At 42.6% G+C, this 16,018-nt stretch overlaps 1 protein-coding gene across 1 annotated transcript; it reads right to left on the reverse strand.

Moving 5' to 3' along the window:
- Positions 1-1,487: 1,487 nt before the first annotated feature.
- LOC122748151 (acidic phospholipase A2 PLA-1-like) lies at positions 1,488-11,768 on the reverse strand. The gene is made up of 3 exons (XM_043993845.1): positions 11,596-11,768; positions 4,562-4,665; positions 1,488-1,636 (listed from the first exon to the last, which is right to left on the reverse strand). Exons 1-3 carry the CDS (start codon positions 11,766-11,768, stop codon positions 1,488-1,490), a joined length of 426 nt encoding a protein of 141 aa, XP_043849780.1.
- Between the last annotated feature and the right edge of the window lie 4,250 nt (positions 11,769-16,018).

Below are 16,018 nucleotides of genomic sequence, written 5' to 3' on the forward strand. Positions count from 1 at the left end.
AATAAGGGACTTAGACTATGTGATCTCTGGGAGATGTAGATTCTATCATTATCTACTCCAAAAATTCATTAACTTGGCTCAGTCCCCAAACTCTCTAGATCTGTGAAATGGAGTTGGGTGTTAGAGAGGGTAGAGAGACTGGTCTGGGGGGGTGAAACCTGGGTTCTAGATTGTAGGTCACAGCAATTCCCTTGTCTGTATGACTCTGGCCAAGTCACTCTCCCTCTCTCAAGGGCTTAGTTTCTTGATTTATAAAACAAGAGAGTCTGATCTCTAAGGTGATTCTTCAAGTAATTAAGGAACTTGGGCCTCACTGACATGAGTAGTAGAGAATAGTCTGGGTCTATTTGTTTGTTTTTCCTTATGTAGGAAGAACTAGAAGAAAAGGGAGAGAATTGGAGATGGAAATTTTGCTTCAATGTACAGAAAAACTCTCTAATAATTAGTGATCTCAAAGGGGAATGGACAAGTTTGGGAGGTAGGCAGTTCTGTCTCTAGGTTTTGTAGTTAAGCCTAAAATGACTATTTGTTGGGGGTGTTCTAGAGGAAATTCTCACTCTGGCATAAGGTAGATTGGATGGCTTCTAAAGTACACTATCTCAGGCCTATCTCTTTGCTATCTCTGTGCTTTTACCCCTCCCAACTCTGACATTCTGGGTTCTAAGGGTCCTCTTAGCCCCAACATTTTATGTTCTAAGGCCCCTCCCAGCTATGACATGCTGCTTTCTAAGGTTCCTCCCAGTCCTGACATCCTGTTTTCTTTTTTTTTTTTTTTTTTGGTGAGGCAATTGAGGTTAAGTGACTTGCCTAGGGTCACACAGCTAGTAAGTGTCAATGTTCTGAGGCCGGATTTGAACTCAGGTCCTCCTGACTCCAGGGCTGGTGCTCTATCCACTGCACCACCTGGCTGCCCCTACATCCTGTTTTCTAAGACCCCTCTAAATCCTAACATTCTATGTTCTAAAATCTCTCCCAGCTCTGACATTACCTGTTCTAAAGAAGGCTCTGAGGAGCAGTAAAAGTGAGTGTAGGTTTCAAGTTGATTTGAATCTCCCTCTTCCACCTGCTGACCTTGGTCAAGGCCCTCAGACCTTGGACTAGATGGTTAGGTTCAAACAGATCATACCCAGGGCCACTAAACCATACCTAAAGAGTCATAATAACTTAGAAAACCACACATTTGCATTATCAATGTTTGACAACAGCTGTTATTTATTTTCTTGGTCTATTTCCCAATTACATTTTTAATCGGTGTCAGCCCCTGGGCCCCATGTTTGACACCTGTCTTCAAAGCTTTCTAATGCTTCTTCCAACCCTAATCCAACAATCACCACCTACCCCTCCCCCCCAATCCCAAGAGCCCCTTTGTTATTTTTGTTGTTCTTTATGCCAGAAATGTGGGACCATCATGGAGGATTCTGGGAGCCTGGTATTTGGAAAGCCTGGGGAGAAATAACTGATAAAGACAAGAAAGGGACCTGGCGGGCTCAGGCTTGGCACGGAAGGTTTTTCTCTTTGCATTTGGAGCGGGAAAAACCCTTGTAGGAGGGGTTGAAACTGCTCGTGTGTTCCCTCAAACATTCAGCAAGTAACTTGTCACAAGTACAGCTTTCAAACTTGCAGAAGTTCGAATCAGCTGGAGACACAAGGATAGAATGACAATGAGAAGGAGAAAGTGACATGAGAGTCTAGCAGTCTTCACTGTTCCTGGTGATAATACTGGACTTTTCAATAGCATTTTTTTTTTTTTTAGTGAGGCAATTGGGGTTAAGTGACTTGCCCAGGGTCACACAGCTAGTAAGTGTTAAGTGTCTGAGGCCGGCTTTGAACTCAGGTCCTCCTGACTCCAGGGCCGATGCTCTATCCACTGTGCCACCTAGCTGCCCCTTTCAATAGCATTTTAGGGTCCACAAAATACATTATATAGATTATTTCATTGGATCAAGTGTAGGTAGTACCCATATCATCGATCTTTTTCCCCTAATTGGGGGTGAAGTTTGGGGGGTGGTGGAGAGAAAAAACTCATTATTTTTTTAAATTTTTTTTTTTTTAAAAAGATAAACAGATTCAGAGAGGTGAAGTGATTTGACCAGATCACACAGCTAGCAAGCATCAGGGATAGGATCTGAGTCTTGACCTTTCTTGAATGATAATAGCTAATAAGAGCTAACATTTATATAGTGCCTACTATGTGCCAGGCACTGTGCTAAGCACTTTATGATTATTATTTCACCTTATCTTCACAACAACTCTGAGAAGTAGATGCCCTTATTATTCCCATTTTACAAATGAGGAAACTGAGGCAGAGGTCAAGTGACTTGCTTAGGTTCACATAGTACTGGGCAGGGCAGCTAGGTGGAGCAGTGGATAAAGCACTGGTCCTGGATTCAGGAGGACCTGAGTTCAAATCTGACCTCAGACACTTGACACTTAATAGCTGTGTGACCCTGGGCAAGTCACTTAACCCTCACTGCCCTGCAAAAAAAAAAAAAAAAGTGCTGGGCCTGAGGTTGGGAAGACACGGAGTTCAAATCCTGTCTCCAACACTTTACTGGGTAAGTCACTTAACTGCTCTTTGCCTCAGTTTCCCCATCTGTAAAGTGGGAATAATAATAGCACCTACCTTCCAGTGTTTCTGTGAGGATCAAATAAAATAATCATGAAGTACTTAGCACGATGCCTGTCACATAGTCAGCTCTAGATAAATGTTAGCTATCATTATCATCATCCATCTATCTCCTGCTGAAGAACAGATATTTCCCTTTGCTAAAATGATGTAATAACTCATTGGGGATTTTTTTTGGGGGGGAGGTTATTTTGGGGGGGGCAATGAGGGTTAAGTGACTTGCCCAAGGTCACACAGCTAGTAAGTGTCAAGTGTCTGAGGTCGGATTTGAACCCAGGTCCTCCTGAATCCAGGGCTGGTACTCTATCCACTGTGCCACCTAGCTGCCCATCCTCATTGGTTTTTATACATCACAGTGACCAGGGGCCTGTGTCAGATAGGACTGGCTCCTGAACATCATGGCTGAAGGAGTTTTTTGGAAGAACCACTCCCACCTTCATGGGCTAAGAGCCTGTAGAAAAACTCCAACCCTTCCCTCTCCCTCTCTCTCTCTCTCCCTCTCTCTCTTTCCTCTTGGGACAGAACCAGAAGCAGCTCTTCTCCCTTGGACTTTTGGGGGGGGGGGGCAACATTGGACTAATAGCAAAGGGCAGGTGGGAAGGGCATGCCTCATCCCTCCCTTTTCACTCCCCAGAAGCAGTCACTCAAGCACTTGCCCAAGTAAGTGAGCATGAGATCAAACCTCAGGCATCTGATCTTTTTTTGGTTCTGTTTTGTGTTTGTTGCCCTGAAGATAGATCACCAAACATGAATCCTGTGAAAGGAATATTTCCAGCCTTGGCTGTAACCTCATGAGTTTGAAAGTCCAGAAGGCCTGGAGTTGGTCTTAGCTTCCTATCTCCCCAGAGGGGCTCCCTATGACTGTGGCTGGGAGATTGGGACTCTGCAATCTGTTCACAGTAGAGTTTGGAGATGCCATCCTGAAACACCATCCTAACCTCCCAGGAGGGACTAATAAATGTCGTTTTCTTGGCTTGGGTTTTTAAAGTTTTTTGTGTTGTTTTTTTTGGTGAGGCAATTGGGGTTAAGTGACTTGACTTCACACAGCTAGTAAGTGTTAAGTGTCTGAGGCTGGATTTGAACTCAGGTCCTCCTGACTCCAAGGCTGGTGCTCTAGCCACTGAGCCACCTAGCTGCCCCTTAAGTATTTTTTAATAAATATTTATGAGTCTTTGGTGGTGAAAGAATTAAACAGCTATCCTATACATGACATCTTCCTTGGTCATTGACTATTTTTTCTGGAAGGGATGTGGCTAAAATCCTTACTGGGGAGACTCTAAATATGAGTCCTATCTAAGCTCTGAGGTGGGGTGATAATAGGAAAGGCTATGAGAAAAGCTTGACCCTCTTCTTTGGGGTCAGGCCACACCCAGGAATAAATGCAGCCTACTTGAGCCCAGACAGGTAGCCCCTTTTCTGAGACTGACAAATCATTAAATGGATGAATGAAACACTCCCTGTGTGCAAACTCTTCTCAGGGCAGGGGAAGAGGGATGGATCCAAGGAAGAAGGGACACTTTCCCCCAGGGAATTCAAGTCTGAAGACAATAGTAGATTATATCACTGTAAATATAAACTGACTGAATTACTATGGAAGCTACACCTTAAGGAGCAAGTGACCTCAGGCACACCAACCTGAAGAGAAAGACCCCCCCCCACTAGATAGCTGGGTGGTTCAGTGGGTGGAGAGTGCTAGAGCTATAGTAAAGAAACCCTGAGTTCAAATTTGGCCACACTTAGGAGCTATGGGACCTGAAAGTCATTTCATAGCTGTCTGCCTCAGTTTCCTCATCTGTAAAATGAAGACAATAGCACCAATTCCCAGGGTTGTTGTGAGGGTCAAATCAGATAATTTGTGAAGATCTTACCACAATGCCCATCACATAACAGGCATTAGGTAAATGCTACTTATTATTACTAGCATGATTAACTTACTACAGGTAACAACGCCTGCATTGTAGGTGTAGCTATACTTTTGGAGTTTGGATTCACATTTTCCTTCTAACTTGTCATAGCAGCAGTCATGTGCCCAGCAGCACCTGTCCAAAAAAGAGACAACAGGACCCAGAATTAGAAGGGCTCAGAATCCCTCAGTGGGCATTCAACACTCTGCTAACAGTTGCAAAGGTTATCAGTTCAGGTCTTCATTCAGTTTTTCTTTTTTCTTTTTGGTGAGGCAATTGGGGTTAAGTGACTTGCCCAGGGTCACACAGCTAGTAAGTGTCAAATGTCTGAGGCTGACTCCAGGGCTGGTGCTCTATCCACTGCGCCACCTAGCTGCCCCTTCATTCAGTTTCAAAAACATTCATTAAGCCCTAAAATTCTCCAATGCCAGCTCAAGTTCTGGCACCTCGTTACCCATGCTTGGGTAGCAGATCATGGGTGTATTATATGAAGTCCAACCTAATGAAGTACAGAAGAAGTCATCCTTATAAGCCTTATCTGCCCAGTGAGTGATTGGTTTTGGCCTCAGCAACTCATGAAACCAATCTCCAAAGGCAGAAAAGAATTAGAAATGGAAATGGGTAGATTCTTCTAAGTCACAGATCCCTAGGACATCCTAGTACGTGCTCAGTATAGGAGATGTCCTGTCAAAGATCCAAGGAGGGAAAAATCACTGCTGGTTGGTAAAATCAGAAAAGTTGTCTTGGGGTGGGGAGACGCCAATGAGATGGGGTGAGTAGTTATTTCTAAGTCAAAACGCCCATACCCACCACCTCACAATGAGAATGGGCCTCATCAAGTAGCTTAACAAATAGAAGCAGGCTAGATTTTCTGAAATAATAATAAAATGAACCATGTGAAAGGCCTACTTCCTGGACCGTACCCCATATGCTCCAATAGGCCCAGCAATCAGAACTTAGGGGCTGTGGTTTATATACTTTCTCCTACTGGCAGTGACCAAGGCTGTTCTTCCTCCTTTCCATCTATACCCAACCTGTAAGGGAGAGAAAGCACTGAACTCATTCATTCTCTCTGTCTCTCTGTCTCTGTCTGTCTCTGTCTCTCTGTCTGTCTCTCTGTCTCTGTCTCTCTCTCTCTCTCTCTCTCTCTCACACACACACACACACACACACACACACACACACACACACACCCCAGCAGTGAACAACTATGGCAGGGGGAGAAATCGAACAGAACATCCAAGCTAGAGCTTTCTGGAGAACCAGAAGAGCATGATTTCAGCCTTAGTTGTCTTTCTATAGTTTCCACTTTACAAGATCCAAATACTGCCTCTTCTTCCCCTCCCTGCTCTCTCACCTCTCTTAACCTCCACACATAGCTCCTTCAAAGCATCCATGGGGAGGTCATTAAAGATGCCTACTTCTAAGGGTCTGGACAGAAGTCACTTCAACCAGCTAATATTCACTTATTCAGCATTTCTGGGGTGCTAAGTACTGAAATAAGTTTTTTTTAGTGATTTTCCAGGCATATCCAACTCTGTGACCCCATTTTGTAGTTTTCTTGGGAAAGATGCTGACATAATTTGCCATTTCTTTGTCCAGCTCATTTGACAAATGAAGAACTGAGGCAAACGGGGTTAAGTGACTTGCCCAGGGTCATACAGATAGTGAGTGTCTGATAACATTAATAACTAGAGGCATAGAAAAAGGTCTGTTCTAGGTAGGGGCACTTGAATTAAGCCTAAGGTTTATGAGAACAGAAAGTGAGAAGAGAGAGATAGATCATTCCAGGCCTGAGAAAAAGCCTTTACAAAAATAGAATGTCATGCAGGCTAGTTGGGCTGGAATACAGTGAGTGGGACAGGGAGTAATGAGCAATCATCACATTACTGAAATATAGATTGGAGTCAGATTGTCAAAGGGCTACCAAAAGAGCTATTTTAATTTCATTCTAGAGGTAAGAGGGAGTTATGAAATTTCTTAAGCAGAGGACCTAGTCTTTGAGATTATCAGTAAGGATGATGCAGAGGTAGTCACAAAATGGTAGTGTAGCTGGAGAAATACATTGAGCTCCTCCATCCCCCCCTCCAAAAAAAAGCTCTCCCTCCAAACAGATCTAGAAAACACACCAGACCAAATCCAAGTGGGAAAATCCAAGAAAAAGTCACAGTGAGGGGGCAGCTAGGTGGCACAGTGGATAAAGCACCAACCCTGGATTCAGGAGTACCTGAGTTCAAATCTGGCCTCAGACACTTAACACTTACTAGCTGTGTGACCCTGGGCAAGTCACTTAACCCTCATTGCCTCACCAAAAAAAAAGAAAAAAGAAAAAGAAAAAAGAAAGCAGCAGGACCTCCCCAGACATTCTCTCCAGAACTGCACAGAGCCTAGCCACAAAATAAAGTCTGAAGTCAGGTAGTAGACTCAAAGAACCAACAACAACAACAACAACAACAAATCCACAACAAAAAGTTATTCTAGTGTCAAGGACACTCAACACACAAACCCAGAATAAGAGAATAGCTCCAAAAAATATACAAACAAAGCCTCAAATTAAAATGCAGCTAGGAAACAAATTCAACTAGAACTCTTGGAAGAGATGAAACAAGAAGTTGGGGTTTTTAAGTTAAAAAATGTTTTTATAAATTAAATAAGAGTTTAGAGGAAAAATGAAAAAGAAATGAGAAACATGAAAGAAAGAATCGGAAACAGAGTTAACAGCTTAGCACAAAATATACAAAACCTTTTCCATAGCAACAAACTTTTTGAAAATGAGAACGGCTCAAAGAGAAGCTAATGACTTTATGAGACAAAGAAGTAATAAATAAAGTCAAAAAGACTGAAAAATAGAAAAATATTTAAGATATCATTTCATAGGAAAAATAAATGACCTAAAAAACAGATTGAGGAGAGAAAATTTAAGGATCATTTAAATGCCTGAAAGCCATAACTAAATAAAAGAACCTCAACAACCTATCAAGAAATCTTAAAAGAAAATTGCCTAAATTTCTAAGAACCAAAGGGTAAAGTGGAAAGCCACTTCCTGAAAGAACCCCCTCCCCACCCCCCTGCCCCCACCAATCCAGACCTACCAGGTCAAAGAAAAAATACTGCAAGCAGCTAGAAAGAATTTAAGTGCTGAGAAAACACAGTTATCATCACACACAATTTAGAAGCTACCACTAGTTTGAAGTGGAGAGTTTGGAATACAATATTCCAAAAGACAAAGAATATAGACTTACAACCAAGAATAGCTTAAGTAGAAAAATTGTGTGTAATGCTATAGGAGAAGGGGGAAAAAAAAGAACCTTTAATGAAATAGAGGAATTCCAAGCATTTCCATTGAAAATATAGAGTCACACAGAAACTTTGAAGAACAAACCCTGGGATGAATGAACAATCATAATGAACTCAACAAGGATAAACTACTAACGTTCTTTTTTTTTTTTTTTGGGTGAGGCAATTGGGGTTAAGTGACTTGCCCAGGGTCACACAGCTAGTAAGTGTGAAGCGTCTGAGGCCAAATTTGAACTCAGGTCCTTCTGAATCCAGGGCTGGTTCTCTATCCACTGTGCCACCTAGCTGCCCCCAACTGCTAACGTTCTAATGTGAGAGGATGATACGTGTTCCCTCTCAACCCATATCATTCAATGCTATAGATGGAGTCTAATTACGTTGCCTTGGAGTGGATCTGTTATGTCCTAATAATCTTAAAAGTAGAATAGAAAGGGGTGAGGAAGAGGAATACTCTGGGAAGGGGGGAGGTAGGAAAGGCAAGGGAGGTGAAGGAAAATTATCTCATATAATTTGAGTACACAAGTAAGAAGTCTTTATAAATAAGGAGCAGAGGTTGAGAGGAGCAGGTGGCACTTGGACATCACTCTCATCTGAAGTGTTCAAAGGAGAGAGGAATACATATACATATACATATACATATACACATACACATACACATACACATACACATACACATACACATACATATACATATACACAAACTGAATTGGCTATGGAAATACATCTCACTCCATAGGGAAGTAGAAAAGAGGAGAAGGGAAAAGGAGGAATTAGAGGAAGGGTAATTAAAGGGAGAATTAGTCCTAAGCAAAACAAACTCTAATTAAGGATGTGCAAAAATATTTATAGCATTTTTTTGCAGTGGCAAAGAATTGGAAACAAAGGGGATGTCCATCAATAGGGGAATGGCTGAACAAGTTATAGTCTATCAATGTGGTGGAATACTTTGTGCCATAAGAAATGATGAATGGGACAGTTTCATAAAAAGAGAACACTTGGATGAACTGATACAGAGTGAAGTAAGCATAACCAGGAGTACAAATCATACAAAGAGATTTTAAAAGGATTTCAATGGGCAGAGTTGGGTGGGGAAGGATCATAAAATCACAACTTTAGAGTTGGAAGGGAACAGAGTTCATTGAATCCAATTCCCTCACTTTATAGATAAGAAAACTCATCTAGAAGCCTAGAGAGGTGAAGTCACTTTCACAAGGTCCAACAGCAAGTAAAGAAAAGAAGAGAATTTCAACACAGGTTCTCTGGCTCCATATCTAACCTTCTTTTTGCTGTATAGATGATAACGTGAATCAGGTTACAGAGTCATGAAGAGGTGGAATGAGTTAGAGGACTGACACAGTGGAGAAGGATAGTAGAAGGCAAGGGGGCAGCTAGGTGGTGCAGTGGATAAAGCACTGGCCCTGGATTCAGGAGGACCTGAGTTCAAATTCAGCTTCAGACACTTGACACTAGCTGTGTGGGGGGTAGCTAGATGGCGCAGTGGTTAAAGCACCGGCCCTGAATTCAGGAGTACCTGAGTTCAAATCTGGCCTCAGACACTTGACACTTACTAGCTGTGTGACCCTGGGCAATTCACTTAACCCCCATTGCCTGCAAAAAAACCCCAAAAACAAAACAAACAAAAAGACACTAGCTGTGTGACCCTGGGCAAGTCACTTAACCCTCATTGCCCCTCCCCCACCCCCAAAAAAGGAGATAAGGCTGGATTAGAGAATAGATCATGGTGAGCCTTGAACACCAGATTAAGAAGAACAGATTGGCCAGTCACACCACTGGAGGTTGGAAAACAAGAGCGATGAGATCAGGGATGCTCTAGGAAGATTATTAGGTGTGAAAGACACCAACGTCCCTATTCCAGTGTGTTGCTGTGATGCAGAGATGACCTTAGGTTCTTGCAATTGAACACAACCTGAGTCAGATCCTACACAAAACTGGGAGGTTTTTGAGTACTGGTTTTGCAAATAGAATATGTCTGTTATCCGAGGACCAATCTAATTGCTCAGCTAAGTGGTGCCATAGTGAATAGAGTGCCCTATCCTATGTGGGGACCAATTTTTAATTGGGGAGCGTTCGCTAAGTGGCTTGCCGCAATATTGGGGCAAGGAAGGAGAGTGGCAGCCTCCCTCAAAACAGAGCAGGATTTATTTAACAAGAATGAACTTTAAAAAAAAAACACAAACAGAATCAGTAGGATCAAGAGAAAGGAAATAAAATGGGGAAGGGGAAATTATACAACCTGAATAACACCACTGCCCAGGAATCAGCTGAGAATGCCCCAGCAGCGTCCTGTGGCCTTCCAGCTTCCCGCTAGTATAGCAAATCCCCTCCCTTCTTCCCAGCAGACCCCGGACAGCCCCCAGCCAATTGGCTGGCCGCTCTGACAGTCACATGACTGTCCTCACTAGGCTTCCAATCATTATAATTTTGCCAGGCCCATGTAGGCGTCGGCGAGTGGTGATGACATGAGGTGCCAGCGCCATGGCGATGGCTACAACCAGTGTGCGGAGCCTCAGAGGTCAGTGTGCACGCCGAGGTTTTTTGTTTTGTTTTGATTTGCTTTGTTTTGTTTTTTGGTGAGGCAATTGGGGTTAAGTGACTTGCCCAGGGTCACACAGCTAGTAAGTGTTTAGTGTCTGAGGCCAGATTTGAACTCAGGTCCTCCTGACTCTAGGGCCGGTACTCTATCCACTTCAACACCTAGCTGCCCCCAAGCTGAGGGGTTGAGGGTTTTTTTTTAAATTCTAGCCAAAAGATGGGGTCATAAAACCTCAAATAACAATTAATTCTTTACACCTAGAGTCAGGAAGATCCATCTTCTACTAACTGCATGAGCCTGGGCAACTCACATTACCTCAATTGCCTACCCCACCACAAAAAAAAACAAAGTCTTGTTGGATTGAATCATTTATGAGATGATGATGATAATGGCAACATTGATAAATTACCAAGAACAGCATAATTTAATGAATAGAGGACTGGTTTGCAATTGGAAAGATCTGAGTTCAAGTCCTGCTTTTGACAGTGACCTATTACTGGTTATGTGACCTTGGGCAAGTCACTTAATCTCTCAATGCCTGAGGTAAGACTCTAAGACTGTGAGTTACAGAAGATTTGCTGAGGTGCAACAGAAAAGGGATTTTTCACATTGAGAGTTCCCCACACTGATGACATCCTAGGTCCAGACAACAGCAACAACAATAATAATAACTCACTTGTCTATAGCACTAACAAGAGCAGTCTGTCTAATTGGGACAATGGAGGGGATTCCAACGTGTGAAATGTGAAGCATCAGTATTATAATGACTCTAGGACCCTAAATGAGGCAACTAAGGGTACAATGATTAGTCTTCCAGGCCTGGAGTCAGGAAGACCTGAGTTCAATCCAGCCTCAAACACTGACTAGCTGTGTGACCCTGGGCAAGTCACTTAACCCCGTTTGCCTCAGTTTCCTTATATGTAAAATGAACCAAGGAAGGAAATGGCGAATCAGTATCTTTGCCAAGAAAACCCCAATGGGGTCACAAAGAGTGAGACATAACTGAAGACTGAATAAGAAAGGACTCTAAACCTTTCCAGTCGGGAAGGAGAAATCAAAACAGGTCCTGGGATCACAGGATTCAGATCTAGAAGTCACCTGATAGGTCAAGCCCAGCCCCCTCAGTTTATAGCTAAAGAAAGTGAGGCCCAGAAAGATTTAAGTGACTGTTTACAGTCAAAGCCACCCTGGTAGGAAGACAAAGGGCAGCTCACCTGTCATTGTCGTCCAAGGGCTCCCCTTTGCCACCGCAACCACAGTAGCAGCCGTAGAAAGCATAGTCTAAGAAGGCATTCTTCCCAGTCACATCGTAAGCATTGCTCTCAATCTCCACAAATCCCCCGCACAGCAGGTGCTCCTGTAAGTAGTCCAGTGCTTTGTGGGTCATAGGCAGCCGGGAACACTACCTCAACTTACCCTGAGCTCTCCCTGGCATGAGTATTTACAGGGATATAGTTGGTCTTTCCCCTTACCCCTCCTGAATTTAGGTAGAAAATCTTGGGCCTCATGAGAAGCTGGGGGTGGGGGGGGAGGAAGAAGAGACAGACAGAGAAGGAGAGGGAGACACACACAGAAAGGGACAGGGAGGGAGGGAGACAGACACACACAGAAAGAAACAAAGAGGATGCGGAGAGAAACAGAGATAGAGAAGGAGCCAAGGGAGATGAGAGAGACAGAGGGAGAGGGACAGGGAAAGGGACAAGGACAGGGACAAGAATGGGGAGAAGGAAAACATAGGATCGTAGAAAAGGTTCCCATGCTGCTCATTTGAAGTACAACAATTACTGAATTATTATTTCAAGCACTTTCGAGAAGTACCTAGGCAATGGCACCTGATCCTGCCCACAGCTTTTGCCTATGATAAGTGTCCTAAGCAATGCCAGGCACTGTGACAAGAGGCACCAGGCTATAGAGTTAAGAGGTAGCCTGTCCCAGCTTTGATATTTATTCTTAAAATTACCTTGAGCTGCTCACCCACTTTCACCATCCCTTTGTCCCTTTTATTTTTCTATGTAATTAAGAACTTGTGCTAGAAAATCCCTTGGGTCCTTTCTAGCTTGTGATCTATGATACTGTTTTCAAGCCCCCTAGAGAGCTAACATTCCACATTATAAGGTCCTATGTACAAAGAGGGAATTGGAGGGAGAGAGAAGCAAAATTATCTAGAGAGGCTTATACAAGGAGGCAGACTAAGTGAGATGGGACCTAGGTTCGGAACACATTCTTAGAAAGATTCATCTTTTCAAAAGAAAGAAATTAAGTAAAAACAGTAGCATTCTTCTGTCTTCTACTGCCTTCTTTCATCTTCTTCCTCCTCCTTCTTTCTCTTCCTTTTTCTCCTTTTAGTAGCTTAGTATGTTAAGAAGATATTCTTAGGTGAGAAAATCTAGGGAAAAGAGAGAGACAAAAGGAGAACATTTATGTTGGATAAATCTCAATGGAGGCAAAACCAGAATATTGTCATTGGAGTGTACTACTGTCCACCTAAACAGAGGAAATAAATGAGGAAGAGAAGAAGGGATTACAAGCCTGGTCCAAGGGTCTATTGTAGTGGGGTGGGGGTGGGGGTAACTTCGGTTATACAGACATCTGAAATTCTCTTGGTCAAAGCAAAGCAACTAATAATTTTCTTGTCTTGCCTGAGTGGTCATTTCAGTCTCCAAAAAAGGAGGAATCTATTCTGCGTTTCTTCAAGGGGTAGCTAGGGGTTGGAGTAGAAATAATTTGGAACGTTGGAGAGAAGTTAGCACTCCAGCTTTGTGCTAGGCCCCGCATAAGACACTGAGGACAAGAAAGCCAGGCACAGTCTCACACAGTCTGGATTTTAAGCAGGTTTCAAAGACTTTAGAGGGCAGAAGAAAGCAAGCTTCCGTATCCCAACAATTCTAAAAGGGTAGGTCAGCCCAGAAGATACTGGTAATTCTCAAGAAGGAAATTCTGAAGGCACAAAAGGAAACAATTCTGATGTGAAGTAAAAGGGAGAGTTCTCTAAAGAGACTGGTGTAAAGTGCATCCCAGGGAACTCATTGAACAGCTTGGATATTTTTGTTTTGTTTTGGGGTTGTTGTTTTTTGTGAGGCAATTGGGGTTAAGTGACTTGCCTAGGGTCACACAGCTAGTAAGTGTTAAGTGTCTAAAGGCCAAATTTGAACTCAGGTCCTCCTGACTCCAGAGCTGGTACTCTATCCACTGCCGTCACCTAGCTGCCTTGAGGAACTTGGATATTTAAAAGACATACAGAAGGGCAGCTAGGTGGCGCAGTGGATAGAGCACCGGCCCTGGATTCAGGACTCCCTGAGTTCAAATCCAGCCTCAGACACTTAACACTTACTAGCTGTGTGACCCTGGGCAAGTCACTTAACCCCAATTGCCTCACTAAAAAAAAAAAAATCTTTAAAAAAAAAAAAGACATACAGAAGAGAAAGGAAGGGCAGGAAAGGGATGATAAATACAAAAGTGAGTCACAGTCCTATATGTTTAGTGACAGGAAAACTAACACTCAAATCACTTCATCAATAAGCATTTATTAATCACTTGTAGCCAGGCACTGTGCCAAGTGCAGAGGGTACAAAGAGAAAGCAAAAGCAGCCCTGTTCTCAAGGTCTTGCATAATAATAGGGGTGCACCATAGATAGATAGATAGACCAGACAGATATTATAGATATAGATATAGATAGATAGATATAAATCAGTCCATAACGTAGAGAAACAGAACTTTAGAGGCAGAGACCCCAGCAGGTGGGAAGAACAGCAAATAACCCTAAAGAAAGAGATCTTGAGCTCCATCTTAAAGGAAGTCAAATTATTCTAAGAGCCTGAGAATATTCTGGCGACTGGAAAAAACCAGGGACATAGGCCAAAAAAAATATGGCAGATGGACTTTTGTGTGTGTGTATGTGTGTGAGGCAATTGGGGTTAAGTGACTTGCCCAGAGTCACACAGCTAGTAAGTGTCAAGGGTCTGAGGCCGGATTTGAACTCAGGTACTCCTGACTCCAGGGCCGGTGCTCTATCCACTGTGCCACCTAGCTGACCCAGCAGATGGACTTTTGTATTCAAGGAACTGCAAGTTAGCCAATATGTCTGGATAGTAGAGTGAAGGGGGAGATGAATGGAATGGAATGGAAGGGAATAGAGATGGGGAAGTCAAGAAGGGGACAGATTGTGAAAGCCAAAACACAGCATTTCATATTTTGATTCTGGAGATGACAGGAATTTATTGACTGAATAGCTAGGAGTTGTGGTAAGTGGAAGGGGGAAGGGTTATGTGGCCAGACCTGCTCCTTAGGAAAGTCATTTTGACATCTGAGGAAGGACTGGAGTGAGGAGAGACTCAAGACAGGAAGACCCACCAGCAGGTTATTGTAATACTCCAGGTGTGAGATGATGACTCTCATCAGTAGAATGATGGTGGAGAGGCCAGGGGAAGAAGAAAACCTCTGAACTGGCTACTGGGTTTTTTGTAAACAACAGATTGTGGGTTGGTTTTTGTTTGTTTGTTTTTTGCAGGGCAATGAGGGCTAAGTGACTTGCCCAGAGTCACACAGCTAGTGAGTGTCAAGTGTCTGAAGCCATATTTGAACTCAGGTCCTCTTAAATCCAGGACTGGTGCTTTATCCACTGTGCCACCTAGCTGCCTTGGGGTTTTGTTTTCTTATCCAATCAATCAATCATTGATTTCTTTTTGTTAGATTGCTGGATCCATTTACATTTAAAGTTAGGAGAGGTAAGTTTACATTTTCTTTCTATTTGTCTTTAATATTTTCCCTAATTAGGATTTTTTTTTTTGGTTGTTCTTCTTCTTCCTCTATAAAGTCAATACTTGGGGCAGCTAGGTGGTGCAGTGGATAAAGCACTGGCCCTGGATTCAGGAGGACCTGAGTTCAAATCCGGTCTCAAACACTTGACACTTACTAGCTGTGTGACCCTAGGCAAGTTACTTACCCCTCATTGCCGCCCCCCCAAATTTTTTTTTAATTTTTTTAAGTCATACTTTGTCTAGTTATTTTTGCCTAATAAGGAGCCTGTCCCTTCCCTCCCTCTCTAATTTCACTTCCTTCCTCTTTTCCTAGTTTTGGAGTTTTACTTATTAATTTCTTATCCTTTCTTCCTTTTATCTAGTTATCTAATTCTCCTCCCTTCTCTTTTCCTCTCAGTTAAGTAATCAAGGGAAACCACCCTTCTTTTTCTCCTCTTCATTTTCTTTAGTTTTTTTTAATTTTCTGTGCCTTTTTCCAAAAAAGGATTTCTTTTCTTCATTCTATTCATTAATTCACCTCCCTTTCTACCTATTCTAAACTTGAATTAGTTGATTCATCATCTTTATGTTTATTCCTTTTTTGTGGGGTTTGGTTTTTTTTAATTTATTCCTTCTTTAGTCTCTAAATTCCTCATGGAATTCAAGTTTCTAAGCCACCTATTTTTAAGTTCCCCCTTCTAAAATTTCTGTTATTACCTTGTAGATCTCACCCCCTTTCCTCCCCCCGCCTTTTGTCTGTACTTTGCTCTTAGAAGTATTAATTCCTGCAGTGGATAGAAAGGATAAAAGCACTTAATACAGTGCCTGACACTTACACGCTAGCTATTATTATTAATACATTGTCGGCTATTACTATTAATAAAATATCAACTATTAATA

This window comes from Dromiciops gliroides, chromosome 3 (assembly GCF_019393635.1).
Source record: "Dromiciops gliroides isolate mDroGli1 chromosome 3, mDroGli1.pri, whole genome shotgun sequence".
Lineage (NCBI taxonomy): Eukaryota > Metazoa > Chordata > Mammalia > Microbiotheria > Microbiotheriidae > Dromiciops > Dromiciops gliroides.